The 20490-nt window shown below is 35.6% G+C and overlaps 1 protein-coding gene across 1 annotated transcript; it reads right to left on the bottom strand.

Annotated features, from left to right (window-relative positions):
- Positions 1 to 136: 136 nt before the first annotated feature.
- C27H18orf63 (chromosome 27 C18orf63 homolog) lies at positions 137 to 19740 on the bottom strand. The gene is made up of 15 exons (XM_049830290.1): positions 19638 to 19740; positions 19177 to 19346; positions 18395 to 18473; positions 16936 to 16992; positions 15398 to 15509; positions 14131 to 14172; positions 13064 to 13140; positions 11542 to 11651; positions 10787 to 10883; positions 10609 to 10694; positions 9873 to 10050; positions 7683 to 8759; positions 6592 to 6708; positions 4144 to 4231; positions 137 to 356 (listed from the first exon to the last, which is right to left on the bottom strand). The coding sequence occupies exons 2-14, from the start codon at positions 19308 to 19310 to the stop codon at positions 4175 to 4177; spliced, it is 2223 nt and encodes a 740-aa protein (XP_049686247.1). The 5' UTR covers positions 19311 to 19346; positions 19638 to 19740; the 3' UTR covers positions 137 to 356; positions 4144 to 4174.
- Positions 19741 to 20490: the final 750 nt, after the last annotated feature.

Genomic DNA, 20490 nt, shown 5'->3' with positions numbered 1-20490 from the left:
GTTATTTAGGAATGTTTTACTGATGAAACAAAGAGGACCAGACATTTTAGCAAAGAATTAGATATAATTATATCACAAAAAGACAGACTTGAAACTTCAAAATAACTTGGAAGAATGATTAAGTGTGTAAGCAAGTACTAGGACAGACATAATGTGATTCAAAAACTAAGCAATTAGCTAAATTTTCAAATTCATTAGAGGCTTATTAAACTGTGTGGAGAAGTTGTTATTCACTTGACTGTATGGATTTAACCCTCAGGTTTTCATCCAGAAACAGGTACCAGTGATGTGAAATAAACAGAGCAAAATTCACAAAGCTCAGAGATCCTCAATTATGTTAATGCCCTCTTGGGAACCTGAATGAAGGAAAACATAGAAGAAGTTTAGATCACAAAAGAAACCAAAAGACAACTCAGAATTGTATGGTTAATATGCAAACAAAAGTTGCTGTACTTCCACATTTGTATTTGCAGTCTGTTTATGAAGTTTGGATTTAGGGCTTTCAAGTTAAATGTTTGCATTTTTATACAGAAAAAGAAAGAATTCTCTCTCTTGATAAATCTATGGTATCTTAAATCTTTATCCTTCCTCTTAGGTCTGGGTTTTAAAATTTAAAACCCTCAAAATATTACAATCAGTTGTAGTGCTGGAAGAAAGCACTTTGATTGCAGAAGTCTATTCACACCTTCTTAACCAGCTGAGATCAGGTAGCCAAGCCACATTCTTAACTCTTAAGAAATTGTTTAGCATTTTTAAATGGTCAACTATGCAGTAAATTACATTAACCCTAACCTGGAACAGTCCTGCAGCAATGACAAATGGATAGGATAACAGCAATAATGTTATGATAGCATCTATTTTTTGAAGTATGTCTCAGGTATTTAGGTACCAACAACCTACTATGGTACACAGTCCAAAGGTTATTTCTGCTACTAGATTTGAATAGGAAATGAATTTTCCCCCATCATAAAAGGAATTGCTTTTTCATTGAAAGACTAAACATTTTCAAAATCCCTTTTTAATGAAAACCCAAATATTTTCACCACATACAATTTCCACGCAAATATTTTCAAATTTAAGTTAAAACTGTTTCTTCATAAAACCAGCTCAAGCTATTATATTTATATGATAGCTTAAAAGGTATTATTTTGGCCTAATATTTCACATCAAGAAAGCATTTGAAAGATGGCTTTGTTGAAATTTCTGTACCACACACAGCCTTCTAATCAGAAGAGAAATTCCTAAATGTTGGCTTGGGCCAATCCACCTTTTAGAAGAAACAGTCCAATAGATCTCTAGCCCTTATATGCAAAACTGCTAAGAAATTTTACTTAATTCCAGTTGTGTGGATCCCCTGCCTTCAGCTTGTGTTCATACAACAACTTTACAGTAATGGCAGCAATTACTTTCATGTAAAAGAATATTATTATTACTATATGAGATGAATTTGTATCTTCTCATTTGCTAAATGAGTTTTGGCAACTAAAACCAAAGGTCAGTATCATATGACAACACAGGAGCAGAGCAATAGGAAGAATTATGCAGACCAGTGGAAAAGGCTTGGGGACTTCAGCGCTGCTATTTTGAATATGTCTGTTCTAGCACCAACATTTGTAATGATGCAAATCTTTCTTTTAAAACATCTTTCTGTACTAGCATATACTCTGCTTTAGAAGCTCTGCTCTTATGACTGGTCTTAGAAGCCAAACTTCCCTTTCATAGTAGTTTTTGACCTTGAAAATGACAGGATGACTTCCATTAATAAAAGACTAAGCATGGAGACTTTTTTTAATTTGACAGCAAATATAAAATAGCTTAAAAAGAATCTATAAATCTCTTCTGAAAACTCTGTAATCATGCAGATCTTTATTTAAACTGAATAACTATTCAAGCCTGACCCTTGGGATGGTTTTGAGCTCCAGATTTAGACATTTAGCTCTCTACATATGTGTTAGATGTCAAAACTCCTATTAAATTCAATGGAAATCTAGTAGACATACCCAACAGACTCTACAGAGCTCACTCAGCAGCAGATATCCTGCCCCCACCCCATGGGCTGGGCACCTCAGCGGCCTTGGAAGTTCCACTGGCCCAATCTATGTGGCCTTGAAAAAGAACAATGTACCCAGCATAGTCCAGACCCCTAAATATGGGGACAGGAAGGGGCTATGTCAAACTCATGCTTAATATCTAGCTACTCCTTTTATGCCAAAGAAAAGCCCGAGTCCTTCCCCAGAGAACAAATTAGAATGTTTTAGTATTAAAATCAAATGTCCAATTTCTTAAAATGTTAAATACTTCTCTCACATTGTTTTATTAACATACCCACTATTTTCACCAGCAAAACAAGGAAAAAAAATTAGGATTATGCTGTGATTTCCTGGACAAGTAAAGAGGCTGTGCAACTTGGCATGTTAGTCATAAAAACTGACCCTTTTTGCAAGATAATTATAAAAAAATGTTTTTATTGTCATGAATTATAGATCCAAGTCTTTCCTGTTGACTACATCATTGAATTCCATTGTAGGACCTTCTCACCCATAAATCTTGTTACACAGTAAATTTGAAAACTTACAAGTAATTCTCAAGTGTTCAAATGAAAACATATACTCCGAATGCATGTGTAGTAATACATAATAAAGAAATTCAGAGCACAGCTTTTCAGAATCAAAATTGTAGGCACTGGTCCAATAGCAGAAGTTATTTTAGCTCTAGTTTTCTTTTTAAATCATCAACACCAATGAAGAACCCATACCAATGGGCTTCTTAGAAATCGTATTTTAAATACTTTATGGAAGATGCTGTTTCCTTTCCAGGGTTTAAGCATCACCTACCACGATCAACTTGATCCTGTGGCATTTAACTCATAAATAAGAAAAAAAATTAGATTTTTTTTATTTAGGCAAAAAAAGTAAAGTTTTGACCATTCTGAGAGACACCATTCCTGTTCATCAGTCCTCAGTGAAAGTCACAGACTTTGGACCTACAGATACCTATGCTGAATTGCTAAAACAGATCACCTCTGAAGAAGGACCATGCCTGAACTGCCTGGCTTGAAGCAGGAGAGATTAAATGCTAGACGCAAGAATAGGATATGAAGGCCCTATACGCAGAGCTTCCATCCATACAATGGACTTTCTTTAGGGAAAGCAGACAATTGATATATATGTTCACTGGAGGAAATTTATCTACATAAAGAAAGGAAAGACATAAAGTGAATCTCTGAGACAAAATGCACATTTGGCTACTTGTTATCACTTATGTTGAAGCCAAAAGCCAGATTAAAAGATGCACAGTTTATATTTTGGTTCTTTATTGCTATGATTTTCTATTTGTTTTGTATAATACACATTTTTGTGCTGTCGTGTCTGTGTGACCATCTTGCTTACATCAATATTTTCTTTTGAATAAATATACTTCTATTTATCTCCGAAGTAGTTAACTGTACAGGCTACTCTTTCCTGCATGCTTTAGTACTGATAACTTGGATAGGCATTAGCTCAATAAAACTGGTAGGTTTCATAACTTTCGTATGTATCCTTAATATCCAAAGGAATATTCAAAGGAAAAGCTTGTTCTATCCTGCAAGACTATTATCGACAACCACCCACAATGTGGGTTGAAATATCTGTTCAAAAAATTAAATTTATTCATTTTGTATGAAGGACCATTTTGTCCTTGGACTAGATCTTAGCACCACAAAAGCATTTAGCCACCCCATTTCATGTAATGATATTAAATAATACACATAACTTCACTTCAATGGTTTATGGTTTTAACTTCAGCTCAGATTCAAATGAAACTCAGGAGTACAAAAAACAGGTTTATTTTAGTCTGAAAGAAAATGAGCCAATCAAAATACAAATTTAAGCCAAATTCTAAGTTCTACTAAGTACAAGATGCCTTTGTATTTAACATTGCTTGTTTTATAAAAAACCCCGAAAGCTTTATTTGCTAGTATCCAATAAAACCAAGAATCTTAGCTTCTGTTACCTTGTTATTTTGCTCTAGAAGCCATTTTTTAGTAAAGTGATTCCTTTGGAGACAGCTGGTATCATTATAATGATCCAAAAGTAGGCACTATTACAGACATGTGATATTATTTTAATAAAGAAAAATATTTAAAATTTGTAATGAGCATACCCAGAGTTTTGTTTCAGTACTCCAGAACATCCTAAATAGCAGGCGTACTTCTTTTGGCTTTCTTTAACTTCAAATAACCTTCTTCTTTCTGTTAGCAAAAACCAACCAAACAAACAAACAAAAAAGGCAAAAAAACAGTAAAGCAAACAAAGCAGTAATACTAAGCTAACAACTCAACTAAAAAGTTGAGTGAAATGCTTAGTTGAATGATATGAGAAGTAATTAATAAAAGTTTCTATTTTGCAATGTAAATATAATTTAAAGTATGTTTATATGTACAGTGGGTAGATAACTAAAACCAGAGCTATTTTGAAAATAGCCTTTTACATGCTGGCAGCCAAGACTTTCAAAACCAACTCATCACTTTTGGTGTCCAAACTTGAGATAATGACAAAGGCTTACTCTTCAGAGAAGTATTTAGCAGTGTCCCCAGTCAGCACCATTGTATTTTAATCTGGAGAGAGGACGAATCAGACTAATGAGTATTGGAGAGTCCATTCCTACCCCAGTTAATAGACAAGTCCCTCTCCTATTCCTGAGACTCCAGCTGAAGCTTCCCTAGAGCTGTGCATCCACCTGGCTTGGCTCCAGCAGTGGCAATGCTGAAGGGGCAGTGCGGCAGGCAAGTGAGAACTTGCTGTCTCCTGCCACTTCCCAAAAGTAGTTTGCAGGGCTCAGCCTGCCTGGAGAGAGCGGAATGGCCTGGGACACTTGTGACTCATGACTAGGACAGGAGAGGACAGCAAGACCAGCTACAAGCTCTCCACTTGTCCAGCCTGCCCAAGCTGTAGAGCTAGCTCCATGCTCACAAGCCCTAGTGTGGCTGAGTCATTCCCGATGGCGGGGAAAGGACTTCAGCACTTAATTTGTATCATGGTGGAAGTCTCCCTTCAGTACTCAGACCCCTGGGGTTGTTATTCTTATAACCACGGTTATTTTTAGTTGCTGTTTTTCTCGTTTTCTTTGTAAGACTGACTCCTGACTCTACTGCTGTAGCATTGTGGTGCTGAGCCTGGAACTAGTGACTCAGTTGTGGCCCTGTGGAAGGGCCTTTCCCAGCTGCAGTTGGATGAAGCCAGCTCAGAGCAGCTGGGCTGGCGTTCCCCACACCAACTCCTCTCTTCCCTGCTGCAGCCTGAGCTCTGGGGTATGAGTGCGTTCTTGCTGCAGGCCCCTGAGGCTGCTTTACCGGCCCTTTCTGACCTGCATGGATAGCACAAACTGTGCTCTTTTAATTACCATTAAAATTACAGAATTGTCTTGTATTTGGCTTTAAAAGCATAAAAAAAAAAGACATATAAAATCTAATGTTACAAATGCAAATTAAATGGAAGAATCTGAATTATGGATACATACTCTTAAGTTCTTAATCAACAGTTAATAACTATGTTGACACGGTAAGTTTATATATTGCAACATCTGATTAGGCAAAGGCACTTCAGATCAAGCATGGGTAATGAGACCTCAGATGGTCATGCTTGAAATGAAATATAAAAGGCAAGGGAACCTGGGTGAAAAGGGACTTAAGTGTGTGCAACTTTTCCACCTGGCTTATTCTGTAGAATTATTGCACAGTATTTTCAGTTGGCTATGAGCAGAAATAATACATATCTAAGTGAGAAAATACAATTGTACTGAGCATTGGAGACCTGAGACGTGTTCCTTCTAATGGGCCTAATTTCTGGGTAGTAAAAACGTATAGAATGTGGTTGTAAGGAGAAGGAGATGGAAGATACAACTGAGTTTTAAAGAACTGATAATTAGAAACAGAAGTGTAGCCCAGTGGTAGGTAAAAGCAATATTTAAGAATCATGAAAAAATATTTTGAAGAGGGATTTAAAAGTACACACTACTATCATTAGAGCAGCATCCAGAGGAAAAAGTATTAAAAAAAAAATAATTCATATTAGGAACTTACTAATTGCTGCTGCTGCCCCCATCTAGTAATACCATAACAACTTAAATATATTAAGTTAATAACTAAGATAATATAACTTTTAAATCCCAGAATTAATTACAAATAACCTTTTGGAACTCTACAGAACATTGCTGAATTTAAGCACTTAAGACGAGATACTTACAGAGCCATTGAGAATGCCCATAGTTATATTGGGCAGGATAAAACTGTTTTCTGTAGAATCAGAAAATCTGCTTCAGAAACATATTTACATTGAGTAACATCATTAAATGTTTTCATTTTAGTAGTATCTTTTGCAGAAGACAAACATTTTAAATGCACCCTTGAAGTACAGTAACATAACCAATGGTTAAGGCTAATTTTATCCTGGCTAAGGTTAATTTTATCCAGAGCAGGCTCAATAAGATCTCTTGGTTTCCCCATTTTAACTGGAACATGCTAAAATGAAAAAAAATTAAAAATTCCTTTTTATCTCTTAATTCAGGTCCTTGTAGACTGGATTAAGGGGTCTATGTGTGTGCATCTTTTACCTGTCTTCTTCTGGCACAACCTTTCTTTACAGATGCTTCCATGTTGCTCTCCTTGACTGAGGAAGTCAGTTTTGAGGTCAGTGTTTCACATGTCAGATACTCGTTCCCTGTAATCATCTTAAAGTATAGAAGTTTATACCTTCATTAGCAAAAAAACCCCAGTATTTTTCTACTTGTTAAAATGACCTACTTTTTCAAAAGGTGCCCTCATAATACAAAGTTGAAATAAACTACCAAATTAAATTTTATAGGTGAAAAAAGTGATAAGCACAACATATTTCATCCCTGTGCCCAGTCTGTGGGATATCATCCTCATAAAAATTGCACTGAAATCAGCTCAGCTATTTATCTTACTGAAATGCAGACAGAAGCATAGAAATTTAGGTTGTAAATTACCTCCAGCAGTCATCTAATCATAACTTTTACTCATAACAGAGCTAAATTCAAAGTTAGATCACATTGCTTCAGGCCCCATCCAGTCAAGTTTTGAGAATCTGAAAGGATAACAACTCTACAACCTCTTTGTGCAACTTATTCCAGCACTTAACCATTCTCACTCTGAAGATTTTTTTTCTTTATGCCCGCTAGGAATTTTTCCTGTTGCAACTTGTGCTTTTAGTGAAATTGTAATTAAACTTGTATTTTCAAAACTTCCATGTTTGTCTAACAGCGCCATGCCTTACACACACCGCAGTCAGCACTACGCAATTGCTAAGGTTACAGATTCCTTTCAGGAGCTGTTCATGAATATGTTTTCATATGAAGACAGACTGAACACCAAAAATTTCACCATGTTAACCTCACACAAATCTTGATAAACTGTCTTAAAGAAAGGAAAACTAATTATTCCACCTTAAAAGTCCCAAATAAAAAAAGTGTGTATCTCAGACAACACAGTAAATCATCTTCCCTTTCAGAAAAAAAGCAGCAGAAGGAAGAAAACATTAACTTATATGATAGAAATTTTAAAAAACTCTATTGAGAATGATGGTAGAACATGATGAAAGTCATGCTCTTTATTGCCTAACATTGTTTTAGAACATACTGAATTTGTGAGAACCAGTGAGAATGAGCCCTGTTATTTACCTTACCTGTTCAAAGTTAGACTTGGAATGATGACTGGTTGTCTTAGCAATATAGACCTTAGAGTGGCATGCTGCTTTATTTTCTTCATTTTTGGAGATGCACACTGTACCATTTAAGACAGATTCATGAATATTTATCTCTACTCCTTCATTTGATCTCTTTGTTTGTTGCTGTGATAAACTGGAATTTGTCATTTCATTGTCTAATTTACAAATCTGCAAATGTACTTTCTTTGACTGGTGTTGTTTCTCAAGAACTTGCGTGGTATTTTGACTTGCAAACTTTTTTCCCCTTCTTGCACTGGAAGTAGGAGATGGATATGTATTCAGACTCAGATTGATGTTCGATTTCTGAAGCACTGACCCAGCATTCTTAAGAAAAGAAGGAGGATTTGCCTTTTTGTGGTTGACTTCATTTGAATTCCCACCCAAAGTCGAGTTATCAGAAAAATCGGAATTAGTCATTTGTCCACCAGACTCTGTTTTCCACCGAAATACAGGTATATCATGTTTCACGTATGTTTTCGCATTCATTACCTGAAGTACGCTGCTATGAGTAGGATTTTTGACTGACATATTTTGAACAGGTTTGTAAACCTGAGTTATGCTAGACTTGCACACATTCAGCATAGAAGATGAAACATCCATAATTTTTATTGGTGAATGTCTTTCAGCATGTTCTCTTTTCTTCCCATTCATTTGATTTGTGGGCTTTCCATTCATTTGCATCAACTTTCCTTTGAAAATTGGTATAATTTTGCTGACTTTTTTGGGGGGTAGTTCAAAGGCTGAATTTACAGGCATTCCTAAAGATTTCACAACTGGTAACTCTGGTACTTCTGGTATTTGCCTATAATTCAGTGATTTCTCTGTTGCTCCGATGCTAACCTTTTCCGTATCCTTACGGCTACTCGGAAAAGTGTGTGTTTCTGGCTCTTTGAACAAACGCTCCATCCAGTGGCTGTTTTCCATACTGCATGGTGAAGAAATTCTAGGCAAAGTCTGTTTCCTTGGAGGAGCCTGCGTTAGAGCTACTACACAAACCATCTCACCAGCCAATTTCATATGCTTAGATTTTATTTCCTGCAATACAACAAGAGTTACTAAATTGAATGAACTGAATTTAAAAGTCTGATAGTGCCACCTAATGCATCACTAAATCATACCAACCAATATACATCACAATATATAACCATACATTTTCCTATTTTGAATTAAAATGAACTATATTTTTAAACAATATTTTGTTGCCACTATAAATGAAGATTTGTCTTCTCCTCCCCCCAGTTCTTTGTTTATAAACTATGCTGGAATATCGTATTTCTCAGAAGGAAAGACTTAAGTTACAGTCATTATCTTGGTTTAGTGCTTTCCAACTGGGTAATGCCTACCCCTTTTCAGGGGGTCTGCAGAGAGTTTGACTGACAGGGCTCCTCGTCTCTTAAGACTTCTAAAGGCATCTGTATTCTGAGCAAAAGACAGTTTGGTTGTCTATAAAAACTGCAGATGACAAAGAGGAGCCATTCTAGCTTTGATCACTGAAGAGACATAAACAGGAACTGCTTTCTGAAAGAGGATTATAGTATTTTACAGTCTCTGCAATTTCTGTCACTATTCTTTGTTCAGAATTAATTACTTCATTTCTTCTTTCACACACTACTACCAAAGAAAAATTTGAGTCTCAGCCTTTGTTGCAACTTCAAATTAAAGGAGTTCTGATTCCTTGCCTCTTTTCCATTACCAGCCATGGAGTAAATCTTACAGCTTGAGTGTTTTTAAATGTGTAAGTCCACAGAACTTTGTATTTTTCTTGTTTTTTTTTGTTTTTTTTGTTTTTTTAATTTAATAATAATGATTTTATTGTTGTTATTGTTGTTATTATTATGGAAAAGGTGTGAGAAAGTTCTGGATATCCACTATAAAATAAGGTCTATAGAATTGCAAATATTGATATCAACTAATTAACACTAAGTCCAACTTTTTAATGTATTTGTGATGTGAACAACAACATAACAATGGCAAATAGCAATATCATATTTAATTACACTTTTAATTAAAAGTTACATAGTTGATAGTTGTTTGTTGCGAAAAGCATAGTTTTATGCTCTCACTGTGTTCTGAATATGATAAAGACCACTTCATATGGTGAACAAAGTACATGCCATTAATATGTTTATAAAAAAAAGGTACACGCACCGGAGCCCTGAAGAGTTCCTGTGTAGCATAAAGTGCTTTACTTGTCATCTTTACTGGAAATCCACATATATGTGAAAGATTACGCTTCATGTCAGAAAGAAAAGAATTCAACACATTTTCTGAATCTGTTCTAGGGAAATACTGCACTGGCTGACTTCGGATGCAACTTAAAGGGTACCTGAATAAGTGTTCAGGGATACATAACAAGCTTCTTTACATGTCTATAATTATGATTCATATTGGTTGAGAAGAAAGCATGACATGTCTAAAGCTTTTTCAAAAAGGTGAACAAAAGCACTTATTTTCTGAAGGGACTGAAGCTTATAAAGTTACAGGACTTCAAAATGATTATACCATACTAAACTACCACAGTAAAGATTACTCAATATAAGTAATCCCTAGCCTAGTTTTTCCTAGCAGGAAAATTCTCTTTAAAACAAGTCTTTGTTAGCCATATTCTTACGGGAATTTAACTCCTCCTTTTACATCACCATTTAGAGTGGCATTACCATGTTTACAGAAGCTGTGAAGCTGTTCTATTTGACTTACTATTATTCAATACTAGGACAAAGAGACTTGACTAAATATTTTGTTCCAATTTGTCTAGTGAAAAAATTCTCTACTGACTTCTACAAAGTTATGGAAGAAGAAAATGTGGCACATTCAAAAATGAAAATTTAGACCTTTGCTAGAAGTGTAGTAGAGGAAACGTAACAAAAATATTCTGAAAGGATACGTAAAGAACCTTTCCCCGATTGGTTTGAAGTAAACACTGAAGTATATTTTTGTCTCTTCAAGATCCTCTGGAAGAATATATCCATACTTAAAAAAACCCACAAACTTGTATTACAAATACAAACTCCATAGGTAAAAAAAGGGAGGGAAAAATGAAAGCAGTGTATATTGTTTCTTACCAGATTCTTCCAGTGTATCTGAAATTCTTTATATGAACGGAAAGGAGATTCTGGAGGAATTATGTGGCTGATGTTTATGATCTGACCCATTTTCATGCTATGCATAGGTAAAGAAGGGATGCTTAGAAAGGGTGTCATAAAACTCAGCTGAAAATATATTTGACTTTTTGAGGAAAAAAAAGCAAATAATTTTTGGCATTGAAAGTATTTATGGATTATTTTTATATTTTGAGGACTAGCACCTTTAGCTCATAAGTTTATGACAGAACAATAGCACTATTTCCTGAAGTATGGAAAAGAATTTGGCACCTACAAGTCTAATTTTCTCTTGTCTGTAATACTCACTACCAGTGAATGTAGAACAAAAGCAAATATATCATTACGTCTCATACTTTTATGATTAACATCATAGGTGAAAATAGAGGTAGTTTGTGGCAAAGCTGGAAATATGTTTTTTCTTTATATTGACACTTTCTGCTAAAATAATATTTCAGAAAAATTAATTCTCTTGCATATCACAGATGTAGCAGATTACTAAAATTGAAATAATATTTAAATGTGTAATTTATGATTCACTGATTAATTTTTCTCATTTTCTGTAACACTGAGACCATAAAACTAAAAAAAGAAAGATTCCTGAATGTAAAACAGACTGTAAACCGAAAGTGTTCTTATCACTAGTGTCAAATTCACAATTCATATGGGAAACATTCCAGGAAATGTTTGTTTCTGCTGAAATGTAAAGAGACTCCTACCTTGGCAAAACATAGCACCAGTTACTTAATATGGAATGTTGGTGAATAACTGTATTTTCATTGCTGTCAAACAGCTTTAAGGTGTTTGCTGAAATATCAAAATCTCCCAGCTTAAAACAGAAAAAATAAGTTAGTTGCAAATAATTCCACAGCAGTACAAAACTAAAATTTTCCAAAATAATTGTGTATCACAATACACTGAAGCTTATACATTATTATTCCTTTATCAGCTGTCACAGACTGATCATTTCAGAAGATATTCCCATTATCAAATTGCACACTATCTTATATTACAGCCTACACTTCCAAGAGTTATGTCAGTACAAGGTTTAAAGGTTATTTAAATCAGTGAGATTTAAAATCTATTTGAAGTGTTTTAATAAGTAAGAGTACAGAAGGAATTTTATCAAACTAAGAACTGTCTCACTTCCATGCACATTTTTTAAAGTTCTAATCAGAAACCCATGTTTGACAGTCCAGTAACTGTGTATGCTACTTTGCCTAATCAAGTGCAAAGATCCAAGCAACAGAATTAATGTGAAACATATAGTTTCACCCTGTGAGAAGTCAAAAAACACCACACATTTTCACAATGTGAAAATATTTGACTGTAGAGGCCAATCAATCAAACACTGAGATCTGAGAAACTTTTTCTCTCTCTATAATCTACCAGGGTTTGCATTTATTCACTGACAAGAAAATCTGGCCATTTCTGTTTTAGAATAGTATTAAAATGATCAAACTGATAATGAAGCCACATAATGATGGCTTCCATCATTGCTTTGTGTAATTCTGGAACTGGATTCCTATAGATAGCATTAATGTTTATGCTGTCCAACTAGGTCATAGAAGAAATCCTATTCTTCTATTCTAAGAAAGAAGAGTTTGGATCAGAAATACTTATTTTGGAAGAAACCAGCAAGCCTGACAAATATGCCCCTTTATGTATGGACATATTCAACAAAGGTAACATGGCTGCCACAAAGGATGGTAATTTTTCAACCTCAACCATGATTTCTTAAACAATTTATTAATTATGCTTACAAGCAGCATAGTCCAGGCTGCTCCAGTATTTTGGAAGCTGCATAGAAAAGGAAGCAGATTCCAGAATAATTATATACAGGAACTTTAAATATAGTGCCGACAACTTACCTGTAGCTTTGCTTTTAAGATGTTACTCAAAACTGTCTATGTGTTACAGTGAGATAGTGAATGCCTTTTCTAGAAAACACTGCTAGAAGGAAATCTAGAATCATGAACACACTTCACTACTATATTCTGCTAGCATTTTTTGAAAGGTCTCTTAGTTAGACTAGAATCTCAATTTTACAATGCTTGCTAGAATGCATCAATAGCGATATTATATGGATGTTATGCACTTAAAACAGATGCAGATATTCAATGAATATGATTACTGTCATAATGCAATCAGAAATAAGCACTTCTAGCCCCATCACGCTAATTGCAAGTCACCTAACAGAAAAGAAGATAAAGATTAATAAGACAAAAATAGAAAATATACCTCAGGGGGTGGCAACCGAATTGAGCAAGGCTCCACACTGATGCAAAGCTGTCTCTCTGATACATTGAGGTCTATAACTAAAATAAAACCAAAGCGCAAAGCCCTGTTTTGAACTACAGTTCATCTGTTGGACGGAGAGCTAAACCAAATGTTTATTTAAAGTAATTGTTAGTCAAAATGCTGCATTTGAAAATCAAAAGGCTAGACTTCCTCAGCATGGAAATTAAAATTAAGTGCATTTTAACTGTGAAAAATTAAAATAATAATGAATTACCATCCATACAGTATACCTCCCTAGGAACTTATGGCTGTCCATGCAACTGGATGCTTGATACTCACATCCTTGATACACAAACAGCCATTTTCAAAGCCAATGTAGTTCTTACAAACATTGGCTGTACTGAGTCATCTAGCCCAGTATTACACATCCAGAAGTGGTCAATAGGAAAGACTATATGAGCAAGGCAAGCATTTACTGACACATCTCCAGAACATTCACCCAGCTCTGAGCAAGCTGTAGCATAGGGACTAAATGTGTTACATTCCTCAACATATGTCTCTGTTACAAATTTAGGCTCCAGCATCCCCCAAAGCAATCTTTGATTTTTATAGTGGAATAAAAATATTACTTTGTAATTTTTGTAACAGCTAAGCAGCATGCTTTGTGACTTTTGTGAACAGCAAAGGTAGTACATACAGGACAGTCACTTTAGCTCATTTTCCTATCTGTTTTTATGGAACTTTCACATCACTTGCAAGACACATAATTTGAGGCAAGTGCATTTAATTGTAATAATCATAACTTTTAAATGGTAAATTTCAATCTATGGCTGTAGATTAACAGTAGGAAAATTACTTTTTTTGTGGGTAAATTTTCAAAGGCGTAGTTGAGCTGACAACTATTACATACAGAGCATCATCTGCCATCAAGTGTATTTTGACAGACGTTATTTCAGAATGAAATACAAAAAGACATTGTGTTGGTAATACCAAGACCATGCCAGTATGAAAGTACATAACTATACCTTGCTCTCACAAGTTTACCATTAACAAAACACTGTACTTACCAACAGCATTTTGCCTTCCTGAATGAGACAAAAAATCTTTACCTTAATAAATGAAATAGATAGACATTATTTTCTAAACGATATGTCAAATGTCTTAATGCAATAAAGAAAAGAAAGAAAAGGAGAAATCGCACAGTTTTGTTTGTGTGTGCTATGAATGCTGAAAGGTTTGTTCCTTTTAAGGAGAGAAAACCCCCTCTATCAATTAACTTTTCACTGATTTATTAACCTCTTATAAAAAAAAGATATATGGAAGTATATTAGTGGACAGCAATTTATACATCATTTTTTCCTTCCAGTAAGGAATTTATACATTGAACTATTTTTAATTGACTAGCAGTTAACAAATTTCTCAGGTTCAAAAGCAAATCTGTATAGTATTACTACATATTTTACCATATATCATCAGTTTTGCCCAGCTTTAGCAACATATATGATTAGACAAGCTGCATGTAGCAGGGTCACATTGCTGTTAGTCAATGTCTTTCATTTGAATCAGTTTTATACCAGCTACCATCTAACCCTCTACTTCTAGGTGCTATTCCTGAATAAGTTGATTTCATTCAGAGCACTATATATTTTGAAGATACGAAAACAGGATACTGTTAATATTGTGGCTGGAAATAAGACAATAACATATACACTTTTCTCAATGTATATTTGGAATGATCTATACAATTGCTGTACTTAATAAGAGCACACCACAGTATCTGAAACACATCTGTTTTTCCACACTTTGATAATTCACATTTATCCTACACAGGAGTTAGTAGAGAGATGTCAGGCCAAGGAAATACCACCTGAAAAGTCAGAACTTGGTAGAAGGAGATGGGCTGACAGAAAAACACTTCTATATTAGAAGAGCATGCAAACTATGTGCAGAAGTGCCACTGATAAAAGCATGAATCTGAAAAACAGGCCCAACTTTTAGAAGACATTTACTGTCCAACAATATTTGGTTTGGAAATTATTAATCTGGTATGTTGCGTTCAGTTGAAATAATTATTTCAAAGATGAGAAAGAAGATGAAAAAGTGAATGATATGTCCATTCAAATTGTTAACTTGAATCATTGAACTTGGATAAAGGAACAATAAAAATGCAGTCAAAGAAAAAAATCATAGGATAAATGAATTAAATAATTTAATATAATGAACTAAATAGTGGTGGAAATGAAATAATGATGGAAATTAAATTATGGAAAATAAATACAACAATAAAGAACTGAAACCTAAATGCTTGATCTCTGACCCAGGTGAGTCAAATACCTTGCACCAAGAGATGACCAGCCTTGTTCCATCTGGGTGCCAGTCTGGCTGTAAGCGTGTAGGAGAGACAGGTTTGGAGAATGGCTGGACTAACTGTTTGTGGTGCTTCCAGCTAATAACATCAGTGAGAAAAGAAAAATACATTAATAATTTAACTTTTTTTTTTTAAAGGCTTCAGTCAAAATTTAATCAAAGATACTGCTACTGCATCTTGGAGCCAAATCCTAGTATATGTTAGACATCTTTACTTTTCATCTACTTAGCTACAAGAGAAAGTTAGCACAATATTTGATGTAGGCATTTAGATTTCATGCATCATAGAAGTAAGGTGCACTGCAATTCATGTAATGTTTTCACTGATAATAGACTTGGGGAAAAGACTAATTGGACTATATAGAGTACTTTACTAGATAGTCATCTCTTTCCAGACAATAGGCACAACATCTGAAATTTACATGTATTAACTCTGCTGTCAAACTCAAGACCAGAGACATTTTCTTCCAATCACAAGAACAATAGATAAACATAACTTTGTTCACCCAGCAGTATGACTTGCCTTACTGCTTGCTTGTCCTGCACAGCTTTCTGTTGACAGCATTGGTCAAGAAAAATAAACTAATTACAACAGGTTAAAAAGAGTTAACTAACACACATCCAGGAGGATGTTTCCAATGAGATCCTGCAAGGATCTGCTTGCAGCTCATGGTTATTAAATATACTTCGTACTACTAATCTGCTGGTGTTAGAAAATCGAACAATGACAGGTCAGTTACACATATCAACATAAAGCAGTTTTGTAAGGAAAGCATATTTGAACAGTATGTGTCTTACTAATCCAGATATACACTTACACTTCTTGAAACAAAGGAAAATACACCCAACTGGCTGTGCAAATGAATCATGAGAGCCACTGGCTTTGACTACAATCAGTTTTTTGATGCAGCGATTCTAGTGCATCCACACATACATTCATAAACCCTGCAAACATTGCATACCAGAAGATAGTAAATCATATGCACAACTGTCTAAAAATATATCAGCTGTTAAGCTGGTGGGTTCCATTTCTTCTCTATGTTTTTGTTTTGGTTCTCTGAGACTGTCGTATACAGGCTGGATAAACCCCAAACGTGAATGGGGAGACAGTTCAGTTGTCTGAACACCCCCACCTGTGGAACCCACAGAGCACATGCAGAGGGCCTGACACCAGCAGGAGACCTGCAGGTCTTTGGCCCGAAGGGCACGTCTGTCGTTGCCTCGAGGTCAAACCCCAACAACCCTGAGCAGGATCAGAATCCCACTGCAGCAGAGAAATGTAGTGAAATTGCTTAGGAACTTCTTAAAACTTTTGACTCTGACAAAGTATACCTACCATACCCAGGTTCATAAGAGACATGTTGTCTATGGGACAGACTTTTTTGCCCTGCCACTTGGCTTCTGTAGTGCAAATTGTATGCTCTACAAAAAATACTCATCTCTGGCAACAGCAATTGCAGAGAAGTGTAACAATCTTAAGAACTGTGACATCTTTCAGCACTTACAGTAGCTCCTTGTTTCTCTATGTAGGCTTGGCATATTCCTGATTTGTAAAATGGTATCTAAAAATAAAAAAAATTAAGTGTCTGAAATTAAGGGGTGTTTCAGGAAACGATAAATTAAATTCTGGTCCATCCGTGACTTCGTCAAACAAAAACAGGCTAAGGAATAGTTAAAGCAAACACCATATCCTGTATTTTAAAGGAGAATGATAACCAAAATTAGTTCAGGCATTTGTCATAGCATAATCTCATTTCCAGTGAAAGATACATTAACAAGCAAGCAAACAACTGCCCACCACAACGTTGCAGAACTCTGCCCCTGCTGCTCTCATCGTGAATTGGGTGGCATCTTACCAACTGAGTCCATTCTGTTCCACAAAGGGTTCACCATCTGAAAAGGCCATTTTATCAAAAGAGTTGAAGACATAAGCTGCCATCTACATTACTAATGCACAAAAATAAAAATTTGCTTTAAATGACATAATCCTTGATCGTCAAAGAAAACACTTCTTAGAGAAACATGCATGTACATGTGATGGATACACTTGACTCCTAGCTGTACTTTGGTTCAGGCTGACCAAGAAGCAATGGGCCTCAAGTCCTTGGGGTGAATTTGTGAGCTGGAAAGCCCCTGGCTCACGTACAAGGGAGTGGAGGTGTCTTGAAGAATATTTCAAAAGGTGGTTTCAAAATCCAAAGTACAAGATAAAGTACAGAATAAGATATAAGAGCTAAACTGAAGACATCTGTCTTGTCTATACTACTGACTAGCAGCCAACTACTTCACCCTATAAATATTAAAATCAAGATGGGCCCAATTTGAGCTCTCCCTGATAGGCAGCTGGCCTGCATGTCAGGTGACTCTCCCCTTAGGCAGGGATGCTTCTCAAGGTTAGAGATTCTTTACCTGAGACTAAGAGATCCTTCCTGACCCAAGGAAGAAAGATCCCTTATCCATGACAAATCCTCGGTAAGTGACTGATAGCATGCTATGAAGTATTACTAATCCATGTAGCTACTCAGATATTATAAACATTGTATGGATAATTCTATTAGACATGAACTGTTGATCAAGTCTGAGACCAACACTGGATCCAGCCACACCTAGGCTCCAAAAAGGAGTTTAGAAAGCAAGGGGGTCCACTCTGAGCCTCATGATTCAATGGGAGGTTCCTCTTTACTCTTCACACCTCTGGTCTCTGTATGAGCCATTCTAACTCAGTTTTCCTTTGTGTGTTTGTTCCATGCAGTAAGTAATAAGATGAACCTTGTCATCAAACTTACTGAACCTTGTCAAACCACTGTTAAAACTTTGTTAAATTCCATCAAACTTACTGAACTCTGTCAAATTATTATTTTACCTCAGCAAAACATATTGCTGCTTCTCTCTTTTGAGTGAGACGCATTCCGCTCATCCTAATAGTATGTAACTACTTATACTTATTTACACACTGATACTGACCGCCATTACAACTGAAAGTTGATTTAGTGTTCCAATAACAGGTGCAGAAAGGATGTCTTGATACAGGAATAATAACTGTCTATTGAAAAAAAAAAAAAAAAGAAAAAAGTTCCAAAATAATTTTCCATACTTGATTGTCTCAGCTTAAATTTATTTTCCTCACCTTCTGCAATCAGAATACATTCCACTTTTAATTGGTTTCCAGTGGTTCAGTATAATATATTGGACTAGTCCAAGTTACTTGCTCTTAACCCACCCATAGTGGTCTAAGACAAAGACTACAAAGACTACAGGCCTTTGGCACATGAACAGAACTCTCCAAAAGCATTTATTTTGGCAGAATTTCTTATTTATTTGTTTTCCTATTAAAGGGAATGACATAACACTTGGTGAACACTAAGAGGCGTACATATGCTTTCCGAGTATTCTTTTCACTCAGTCTCAACCTACATAAAGCAATACAATAACTCAAAAGATGTTCCTAAAGCACTCCAACTTTGCATGTGAACACAGATTAATTTTAACTATTTATTAATTTGAAGTAGGTGGCCTTGTTAGTTTTAACCGATGACATTTAAAACATAATAGAAATGTGTTCTTTTCCCCAATAGCCAGCAAGTCCCCCATGGAAAAAACCCATAAAATTTTCAACAATTTTATACTGTTTGCTGCTGGTAAGAATGTTGCTGATTTTATTACGGTTAACTCCAGTACCGCTAATAAAATCTTTCAATAACAACCACAAACAGCTTCTGAAAATAATAACCCTCAAAACTCTTTACCTGCAAATCTTTATCTGTGTATTCCTTGTCTCAGTTTCCGGTATCTGAGAACTCAGTGTTACTGTAGTGGCACAGAGTTTTTGTAGCTCCGGCAGACTGACAAAGAACAGAGACTGGGGCCTGGTGTCATTCATGTTATATTGTTGATTGCCTCAAAGCAGCACTTGGGTCTTGAAAGAAAAATTTTAATTCAATTTTATAAGGCAGGTATTTGTTTCCAGAACTTTAGAAGTATATGGTATCAGGTAAATGAATAATCAATTACCTTCTGATTAAGGTTAGGTAGGCAATATAACATCATTTGGTCAACTAAACCAGACAGCTCAATATACTTTTGCTATAAATAATGCATTATACTTGAAAAAATAATTATTTACAAGAGTTAAAATATTCAGAGTAAAGACAATGACAAAAGCATCCTTTCCACCTTCTTCTAAGTCTAGGTTGGGGCTGGAATATACCTGGGATCCAGGAGCTGAGGAATCCCTCTGCAATATTGGTCCCCTCCTGCCTGGTGAGAAAGTTTAATTCCCAGGAGTTCAACAGCGATCTCCTCACTAAGTCATGCAAAGACTGTGGCTGGCCTGCCGGAGAGAATTAAAACCACAGAAACACAGAGGGATGTTGGAAATCTTTTCCTTTTTCCCCACAGCAGGCTCCTTTCCAAGTGGTACAGAGAACTTGTGTGCTCCCTGCTTAAATCCACCTCTCTTCTCAAGTGACAGGTGAACACCATATTCTAACCTATGCAGAACTGAGTACAGTCTTACACCAGGCTGAAAGCCGTACTAATCCAGAATCACATTCAGATATATGATTAAAATGAACACACACAATGTGTTCTCCCATTCTTGCTCTCAAAGGAGAAATGTATGAAGAACAGCATTGTGTCTTTGTGGGAATTTTTAATAGGTACACTCCTAAATATTTATCAAAAGATGAAGAAAACATACCTGGTATTGGGAGTGGAATGTGACTAGACATATAGTGGTTCTACCAAAGCTGTCTCTCAAATCTAAGCTTTGCCAAATAATAGAAATTATTGACCATATGTTGTGTTCAAGAGTATAAGGCAGTTTGGGGCTCAGGCCACAATCATTATCTTGAAGTGCACATGACCTGATATTTCACACAAAGTCAGAATACAGAGTACATGTATGTTCACTGCCACACCACTGAGTAGATGTGCTGCACTATCATTTTTGGAACTTCCTAAAAAGCACCAGAAAGAAGAAAAAACCCAGAATTTCAGACTGAGAATGTGATCCTTTGATGTAGTACTAACAAAATTCATGTGAGCGGGAGTAATACAAA

Source organism: Accipiter gentilis, chromosome 27 (genome assembly GCF_929443795.1).
Source record: "Accipiter gentilis chromosome 27, bAccGen1.1, whole genome shotgun sequence".
In the NCBI taxonomy this organism is placed as follows: domain Eukaryota; kingdom Metazoa; phylum Chordata; class Aves; order Accipitriformes; family Accipitridae; genus Astur; species Astur gentilis.
Note: the sequence above shows the minus strand (reverse complement) of the source record. Positions and strands in the feature narration are given on the sequence as shown.